The 10,205-nt window shown below is 37.6% G+C and overlaps 1 protein-coding gene across 1 annotated transcript; it reads left to right on the top strand.

Annotated features, from left to right (window-relative positions):
• The first annotated feature begins 2,630 nt into the window (after positions 1 to 2,630).
• Positions 2,631 to 8,214, top strand: LOC131160172 (NAC domain-containing protein 54). Its single transcript, XM_058115557.1, has 7 exons — positions 2,631 to 2,705; positions 3,078 to 3,375; positions 4,592 to 4,869; positions 5,019 to 5,357; positions 6,019 to 6,456; positions 7,077 to 7,155; positions 7,262 to 8,214. Exons 2-7 carry the CDS (start codon positions 3,219 to 3,221, stop codon positions 8,011 to 8,013), a joined length of 2,043 nt encoding a protein of 680 aa, XP_057971540.1. The 5' UTR covers positions 2,631 to 2,705; positions 3,078 to 3,218; the 3' UTR covers positions 8,014 to 8,214.
• Positions 8,215 to 10,205: the final 1,991 nt, after the last annotated feature.

Genomic DNA, 10,205 nt, shown 5'->3' with positions numbered 1-10,205 from the left:
CGGCTTTCTCCTTTTCTGCAAAGTTAGCATTTTCATTTACTTCGTGATTTTGGGGATTACCTCTGCCCTCATTACTGTAGTGTTCGTACTTGTGGTAGTTGTAGCACTGAACGTTTCTCTTGTCTACGTTAGGAAGGTTATTGTATCCCGCTCTTCTTCCTTGTCCTCTGCCTCATGGTACATAGTTCAGTTGATTGCGTCATTCTCTAGTGGGACCTCTTCCACCTATGTCGCCTTATCTAGATTCAAAATTTCCAAAATTTCTTCCATGAGATCCTTAGCCTCATCCTCTTCCTCGTTGTGATGCCCCCTCTTTGTCGTATCCATCTATAGTGAGTGACAACTTCGTTTGGAGGGCTTGCTCTAGTGCTTTATCTTCACTCCTTCTGTTGACTTTGTGCTCATGGGTTTGGAGCGAGCCCACAAGTTCTTCTACGAACATGGTTTCTAAATTTTTTGTTTCTCCCATGGTCACAACTATATAATCATATTTTGGATCTAGAGAATACAAAATTTTCTTAAAAATTCTCTCATCGTTGAGAGTCTCTCCATTTCTTCTCAATTGAATTGATACTACCATAACTCGTGTATAGTAGTCAGCAATAGATTTAGTAAATTTTATTCTTAAAGATTCAAAATCACCTCGCAATGTTTGAAGACGAATCTTCTTCACTTTGTATGCACCTTTGTGTGTTCAATGGAGAGAGTCCCAAACTTCTTTAGACGTTTTGGTAGAGGCGATGATTTCAAATGTGGTCTCATCAAGGCTTTGGTAAATTATGGATTTCACCTTACAATCCTTCTTTCAATTGACTCACAAGATCATTATTTGAGCATCAAACATAGTTATTTCATCTTCTTTTGATGAGGCTTTTTTGTACCCATCTTCAACAATGTCCATGACATCCTCAACACCTAGTCGAGCTCTCATTTGAATAGACCAATTGTTATGGTTCTCCCGTGTCAGCTTTGGAGTAAAAGCTTGTGTAGTACCGTTAGCCATTAGATTTAATATATCAAAAAACAAAGTGATGGGGATAGATTTTGGCAAATCTGATACCACCACTGTGTTCAGAAAGTCGAAAAACTTTAGGAACCGGTTTTGGATTGCAAAGAACCAGTTTAAAAATCACTGAACTGGCTAAAAGAAGTTTTGGACCATTTTTTTTTAAACGGTTTGACTTAACGAAGTTTAACAGGGCTAGATATTACCGTTAGGAAACATGGCGGATTCTTGCCGCATGTTGGCGACTAGACACGGGTCGGTCAGGCGGGTCGGGTCGTGCTCGTGGGGTCGATTCCGGGTTGCTAGGCCTAGTCACAGATCGGGTGTCTGGGTCAGATCACGTCAGTCGGGCGGAGAAGACACGTGAGGTCGCATGTAGCGCGTGACATCGCTAGTAAATAGTCTCGCTGGTGCATAAGGCGCATGACGTTGACGCTGAATTCGTTAGCGGCGCATGGAGTGCATGTAGAAGCACTTGAACTCCATTTGAGATGTGGTTTTCACCTTTGCATTCGTCTGGACACGAATTTCATAATGTCATACTCAATTTTGGATTTAGAGTAACTTCAAATTTGGGAAAAAATCAAATTTCCTCTCTATTCGCCTCTGTTTGATTAATTTCGGCAAACCTGGAGTTCTGATACCACTGATGAGTGGGGTTGACTCACTCAATCACTGGTTGTGATAGAAACTCCGTAAGAATTACACACAAATACATTCAATTGATTTCAATAACTAATCTGAAACAAAATACATAGAAATTCTCAAAAATACAATTTCTCTCACTCACCAGTTATTCACCCTCTCTACACCATATATTACATTACACACACACACACACACATCTATTTATAGTAAGATTAGAACAATATAATCAACGATTGTGGCTGAAGTTGATAAGATTTTGATGAGGTTGCTGCCGATTCTAATCCAAATTTAATAGAGGTGGACTGCCCGCTATCTCTAATCAAATATAATTTTCAACATAGCAGTGAGCATGCTACACCTCAGGCTTGATAGACTAGAAATTAAAAGGAAAGAATTGTTTGTACAATTAAATCAGCATTGCCGTTGTACAGCAAAAATTAATTATGTTAGCGGCTAATAACTCATCAGCCAAGGTACGTGCTCATAATAAGAGCAGATATATATATATATATATATATATTCAACTGAATATATAAATTCAACGACGTATCCTTCAAATCAAGGAAGAGGGAGCGGAGATGTGAAGGGAACATTCTGCGGTTTGAAGGGCGCCGAAATTCGTTGTCCACAGTTAATCATTAACGTAGATCCCCTTCTCCCGTAGACGGGCATCACCCCATCACATGTAGCCCACATTCCAAGAAAGGACCCCCAGCGAAGCATGGGATCATAATTTCTATACACACAGAGACCCAGAGAGAGAGAGAGAGAGAGAGAGAGAGAGAGAGAGATCAACTTGAAAATGAAGATAGGAAGCATCTATCATTTGATTGATGACGACCGGAAAGAAAAGAAGAAAAAAAGAAAAGAAAAACTAACGAAAAGCTAAAGGGATGGGAGTTGTCAGCAGCCTTCCTTGCTTTTACTCTTCTCTTTTTGTCCTCATCTCAAACCAATAAGCTAAAACCTACATCCCGTCCTCTTCCTCCCCCTTCCCCCTCTGCCTTTCATTCCACTTCTTCCCTCTTGCTAGCTACTTTTCCGCCTTCAGGTACCTCCCTCTCTCTCTCTCTCTCTCATTAACATTAACATGCATTGATATATGTTTTCATGATTACTAGCTAGCATTATATCGATCATGAATAGTTGAGATCATATTCTCTGTGGGGTCTGATATATATCCCCTCGTCGTCGCTTTCAAAATAGAGAGGAAAAAAAAGAGAGAAACAAAAAAACAAAAGCTCATGTTCATGATCTATTTCTGATTACACACCATTCTCTATCCCTCTCTCGTCCCTCTTCCTCTCTCTCGTCCACATAAACACACTACGCCCTCTTTTCATATGTGTGTGTGTGTTTCCATCTTTATTAATTTAGAAGAAAAAATTTCTAGTTAACAAGTTTTTAGGACTGGTGTTTTCAGGGTTTTGTGCATCATTTGCACAGAGTCGTACATACAGCCGTGGGCCCTGCAGGTTTCAAAATCTGCTTCACCTTCCTCCTGCTGCCCCTTTGCTTGGGAAATTGAAATCAGAAAGAAGCTGCAAATTAATTAAGCAGATAGATGGCTCCTGTTTCATTGCCTCCCGGTTTCAGGTTCCACCCCACCGACGAGGAACTTGTTGCGTACTACCTCAAACGAAAGATCAACGGCCGCAAGATCGAATTAGAGATCATACCGGAAGTCGATCTCTACAAGTGTGAGCCATGGGATTTACCCGGTATTTAGTTATGGTTTTTCATAATGACAACAACCATGCATAATATATTAATTATCAAGCATCAAGAAAAGGATCAACTTTTGGTTTTCTGTAAATTATTTGAAGAAATTAAACTCCATTTCAAACATGGATCACTAGATCCCCATACCAATTTCAGAAGTTTCTGTTTTCCTCTTTTTCCTTTATGATCATGGATTTAATCATTCCAAATTTCAGTCAAAGAAAAAATAGATCGACGACCAATGAAACTTTTCTTTCGGTGATCACGAAAAGAAGAAACAAAAAGAAAAGCCTACAATGTGAACGCAGTAAAGATCGCAATATATACTTTATTTTTCCTGCAAAAATTAAGGCTTTGGAATTTTTTTCCTTGAGCATGCAGTACAATTATTCTGTTCATGAAAACTATTTTCCATGCATCAACTTACGTTTCAGAAGATGAATGTACGTAGGAAGCTTTGATAGAGAAAATGTCTCAAATACCCTTCATATATAATTCATTTCCAACCTGTGAAGTAACTTTAGCGTTTAGACAACGGCCCCGCCATCTCAATTTAGGTTAAGAGAAAATGTGTAGTTTTAGTAGTTGTATGCAAGACTCAAGTCAAAAAAGCATAAAGGGGAAAAAAAAATAATTGGATTAATGCACCCTCTTCAATAGATTTGAGTTCTATGAAATAATGCTTCACAGTTCTTTTGTTTCTCTTTTTCTTCTTCCCATTACACTTTCGGGTGGAATCCTTATTAATTTATTAATTACCCATTTATATTTTTCTAACTTTTTAATTGTGTTGAAGAGAATAAATATAGGTTCCCAAGATAGATCCTGGCTAGCTAGCGTTATATATAACTTGGAAGGGACCAAATTTATTTAAAGTTGCACCTATATACCTAGATGACTTTACCTATATATTGAATAAATGAGCACTGTTTTTTCTTCCCTTTTTTTTTTTTTTATAGTGATGATGAATGAGCAATGTTTTAATCAGATAACCTTTACACCGAACCACACATTAAGGTTTTCTATCTCTTCCATTTGTAATGGAAAATGAAATCAAATGTAACAAAATAAAAAAAATGATCCACTGCTTTAATGTTATTATTGAGTTAATTGGCATCCTAGAGAAAGTTATTGGCAACACCACTGTGTAAAAAATATCATCTATAATATTGCATATATGTTTAATGAGTTCAAGGAGTTTTAAACCCCTTTCAGGAAAATCATTGCTGCCAAGCAAAGACCTCGAATGGTACTTCTTTAGCCCACGAGATCGCAAATATCCCAACGGGTCAAGAACAAACCGCGCCACAAAAGCGGGATACTGGAAGGCAACAGGCAAGGATCGAAAGGTGAACTCACAAACACGCGCTGTGGGCATGAAGAAAACCCTAGTATATTACCGCGGGAGAGCACCGCATGGAACTCGAACCGACTGGGTTATGCATGAGTACAGGCTTGATGAGAGAGAATGTGAAACTCCTTCAGGATTGCAGGTGCCAAATATTTTCTTCATTTCTCAATGTGAAACGTCTCATGGTCAATCTCCTTTCTGGTTAAAAATTGCATTAATCATATATGTCATTTACTAGTCATCTCAAAATTCACAACCCAAAAATATGTACATTTGGTTTAAAACCCACAGGATGCATATGCACTGTGTCGCGTGTTCAAGAAAAGCATAGCTATCGCTCCAAAAATTGTAGGGCAATATAATGTAGTGGGCACTAGCAGTCATCAGATGGGCAGCGATCACTCGTCGAGCATGGAATTATACTCAGAAGGAAGAGGTGAAGACTTGGAGTGCTCAGACTATCCAGCACCATTTGATAGATGCTCAACCAACATAGTTGATGGATCCCCCAATATGGCCAGTGGAATGGGAGATGGACAATGGACGCAGTTCTTATCTGATGAGGCGTTTAGCTTTGCAGCTCCTTCAACATTTCCCCACACTGGAAGCTCTTCTTACCTTCCATCCAAGGTCAAATTTCTAGCATAAGCAGCATATATATGTTATCTTCTCTTCTTTATTTATTTGTTCATTTTCATTTTAATAAAATGATGACGTCCAAGACCCTTAATTTGGAGACTCAATTAATCCATCATGATAATGGGTCCACCCCTATACCCTGCTTCACTTAAATACCAAGGTATTTATCTCAAATAAAACGGCCTACCCCAAAGGCTAGAACCTTGACATTTTAACCAAGAGAATCTTGAGTTTACTACCAGAGCCACTTTGGAGACAATATACAGGAAACCTACCCCTTCACGTGTCCATGAGCTGAGCTCATTTTTTTTTTTTTTTTCCTTCTGTGGGGACTTCTTTTAGTCATTTTTATTTTTATTTTTTTTGTTGGGGGGGGGGGGGGGGGGTAGTATCATTGTATTATTGTAGGAGAATATTTTGAAGTTTTATATAAGACTATGTATATATATAAACACCTAAAAACATTTAGAGGAGATTTTTACGCCCAAGATAAAATGCATTGTTGAACCTCATAAATTATTATGCCTTGTCTCTCTTTTATGTTTTTTCCTCAATGTTTGCATGCCCTTAATCCTAGGGTGTATTCACAACAATATTATTAAAATTATTATTATAATTAGATAAAAGTACTGTCCCACTTTTACAATTGCAGGTAGATGTAGCATTGGAGTGTGCTAGGATGCAGCATAGGTTCTCAGTTCCACCACTGCAGGTGGAGGACATCCCACAATTGGGCATCACCAATTTGAGAGGCCCCACACTCCATGGAAGCGCCAATGAAGCTGACATCTTGCAAGAAATTCTTTCGGTTGCTCAAGCTTCTCAGGAACTGATTAATCATTCCAGCACTACAAACGCAATATGGGAAGCAAATTATCCTCAACCCAATGATTTCACCTTCATGGTGGACGATGAAACACTCTACAACAATCAAGCTAGCCGTGGAAGTTCATCGAGATTTATGGACAAGTATTGGGATGCTCAGAATACCAGATCCATGGAAATAGGAGATCTGGATGAAGAGTTCAAGAATGAGAGAATGGCAGAGAACTTGAGATGGATTGGGATGTCAAACAAGGATTACGAAAGGGTACGCCGTATTCTGTCTATTAACTCCACATTCATCATAACTATTAATTGAACAAGAGATCATTAATTAATTTTATCGCATTTTAAGTCATCAATCAAATCATTCTGTATAATTTTTGCTTCATTGTTATCTATTAGAACCAAAATTTTCCACAATCACCCCGTGACGTGGTTAGGCAGCCTAATCTAATAACTTTTTAATTGATTGGCTCCTTTCGGGATGCTCAGTTCGACAACTCTCGCCTCAATTGTCAACTTAAATAAATGTTTGATCTTATGCATGATAGATCAAACCTAAAGCATCTGAGCTTATGGCTCATCCTAGAATGTGCCCTTAGCCTTGGACTACCTTGGGGGGTATTGGTTTTGGTGAAATAATATACACCCGAAAACTAAGAAAATATTCCATGTAGCTACAAGTAAAGCAACTGCTTTCTTTTTTTTCCTGGATTAGATAAATAATTTCCATTTTCATTGTTAAATAGCCAAATTAATGCGTAGGACCAAAATCAGCCATGCATGCGTGGAGCACATATTAATGATTTGTTCATATCTGTAGTGAGTCCATAAGGATTCTTATTGTTCGAAATTAATTCTTATGTATATTGCTTCTTTCATCAGAGCTTCTCGGAAGGCCCCAACACTATTGTTCCAATAGAAAACGTTTCAAATTTTCAGAGGGAGGAAAATGAGGTCCAAGGTATATATCTCACAATATATCGAAGTTGTTTTACATTCCTACTTCCACGTTCTGTTGAATATATGTTTCCATTTCTAATAAATGTGCATCATTAACACAAATCCAGTAGCAGGAGATCAAGCTGATCACTACAGTAACTTCAAGAAATTCAATGACAGTGAGATTGACAACTTCACACTTGGTTTTGCCAATGATGACCCCAATGATTCCTTCTTAGATAATGGTGACATCGATGACTTTTCGAGCACTCCGAGCTTTGGAGTCTTCGAGAAGACCGAAGTCAATCATGGAATGTTCGTCTCTACCCGCCAAGTCTCTGAGACATTCTTTCACCAAATAGTACCTTCAAAAATTGTCAAGGTACATCTGAACCCAGCCATGATAGCAAACAACTGCTCGATAAGAAAAGCCGATGGCAGAACAAGACCCAAAAGCAGAAGCTCCTTCTTCAGTGAGCTAAGGGCATTTGCAAGTGACAAGCTCAAGGGAACAACCAAATCCATAACTCCATGGAGGACCATAGCAAGTGCCATCCAAGCTACGGTTGTGCTTCTGTTGACATATTGCATTTACTTTGGAGAAATCGTGAAGAGAGATGAAGCATGTTATGAGATTGAGCTCTCCGCAACTTGGACAGATGTGAAGGAAAGAGAAGAAAGAGAGGAGGGTTGCTCTTGCAGAATCATGAAGAGGAGAAAATGTGGAAGAGTACTTCAGGGGGATGATGTGAAAGAGAGGGTATGGCTAGGGAATTACCCAAGTGGGAACATTTCTTGTACGTTTTTGAACAAGATATGGCTTTTCCTCAGCATAGCTTTGACTGTTTGCACTGTCTGGGTACACCACAGCATTCTTTAATTCCTTTTGGCTTCCTCAGTCTTAATTGGTAATTATTATTGTATTTGATAAAGGTAGCTAGCTGTAAAATGAGAGAGGCATAAGTTAGCCTTCTCCAAATTCTCACATATACTCGTCTTAATTTTTTTAATTAATTGTACTTCAAAGACATTATTTGGCAACTGTTGTTGATATAATATATACTGGAAGTGTCTTTTTTTTCTTTTTCTTTTTTCAATTGGTTCTTTTCAATTCAGTGGTCCAAAATTCCACCCAAACATTTGGTTTGATAATTAGTCGGGACTATAAATTCAAAGAGATGAACTTGAAAGATATTGAAATCAAGTGGCATTCACTGTACAATTGTTATATCTATATATATATATATATATATATATATATATATATATACACACACACATACACACGTACACGCTCTCTTCCTATAGATGAGAGAGTGCGGAAACTGAGAGTTGATATGATTTCATGTTGCAACTACTGCGTGGATAAAAAAGAGGAATCTCTTAATCATGTTCTAAGTACGGGATTCATTGCAAGGATGGTTTGGAAGAGAGTAGAGTCTATCTTGGGAATTCTAAATTTTGATGATGAACCTTGGAGGGTGAAAATTAGTAGTTGGTTTAGATGTGCCAAAAAATCTACCTAAAAAAGTACTATCATCGATTTGTTACCTACTATAATTTCTTGGAGACTATGACTCAAACATTGTAAAGTCTGCATAAAAGATAAGTATGAGTCGGGAAATGCAGTTTGGTTATCGGTGAGGTTTTGGCTCACAAAAATTGCAGAAGGCGTGAAGGGTTCTCTGGCTTCTATTGATAAGAATTTATTGGAAGAGTTTCAAGTGAAAACGATAATACCGATAGTTAGAACTCCTCGAAAAGTAGTATGGGAAAAGCCTCTTGTAGGTTGGTTGAAACTTAATATAGATGGCTCTTGTAGAGGAAATATGGGTTCTTGTGGTGGTGGTGGTATCATCCATGACTCATCAAGTAATATTAAGGCCACTTTTTCTGAAAATTTTGAGTTAGGTACTAATAATGGAGCGAAGTTGCAAGCTCTTACTAGTGGTGTTCGACTTTGTAAAGAGTTGGGAAATTAGATTATTTGTATTGCAAGTGACTCAGAATTGGTGGTGTGATGAATCACATCTGGAATTTGCTCTTACTTGTACTTATGGGACCTCTGGGACTTGTTAGATGAGGAGCTTCTAGGCCTTCAGTTCTCTATAAAGCACCCATTTAGATAAGGTAATCAGGTGATGGATTACGTGGCTTGTCAAGGCGAAGGAGGCATAAGGAGATATTTTGCAAGTGATATGATGCTAAGTAAAATGAAAGGTCTAATTCGTATGAATAAGATGAGTATTCCAAGCCTTCGTCTTTAATTGTCATCATTTGGTTCTCCTATGTTTTCCTCGGGTTTTGTTTTGTAGGTAATTGACATCAGTTTGTAGGTTATTTGTTTTTGTTTGTATTTTTTTGTTTTGTTTACATATGGGCATGTTTAGTTTGGTTTAGTTGGTTAATGGTTTGGGTTTTGATAGGCTTGTTTTGGTTTTACTGCATAGGCTGGTTTTGATTGTTTATTTGTAAATCTCTTGTGGCTTGTTTGTAATCACGATATTTTCTCCATCATAAGTGAGTGCTATCAATAAATTTGGGGTCTTTGTAATTGAAAAAAAAAAAGGTACTTTCTTTTGTTGGCCTAACAATGTTTAATCTCATTTTGATGATAACAAATCAAGGTTTCCTAATATGTTTATGCAAGTTTGATTTTTAGGACTTAAGTGATCTTATGGTTTCAAGTGGATATACTTGAAGAGTTTGAATGGAGAATCACACTTGAGGCTATGAGACATGAGAAACATGAAAGTTGAAGTCATATGAAACATGAAACTCATTAAAGCAGTGCGTAAAGTCAAGAAGACATAAACATGAAGACTTAAACACTAAGATAGGAAAATCATATGAAAAGTCTTATGTAAGTACTTCAAAACTCAATATTGATTGATTGAAGCTCCTAGGATATGTCATTGGACTTAGATACCTAATTTTAATCATGGAAAATGTTTTCTCAAAACCCCAATTGAGTTTTCAAATATATAAATCAAGTTTGGAACAAAAAATATTGAAAAAAAAAAAGTTTTACTGAAAGGCGGGCGATTGATGTTAAGTCATCAGGCGACTGTG

Source organism: Malania oleifera, chromosome 7 (genome assembly GCF_029873635.1).
Source record: "Malania oleifera isolate guangnan ecotype guangnan chromosome 7, ASM2987363v1, whole genome shotgun sequence".
Taxonomy (NCBI): Eukaryota; Viridiplantae; Streptophyta; class Magnoliopsida; order Santalales; family Ximeniaceae; genus Malania; species Malania oleifera.
This window is presented reverse-complemented; position numbering and strand designations above follow the sequence as displayed.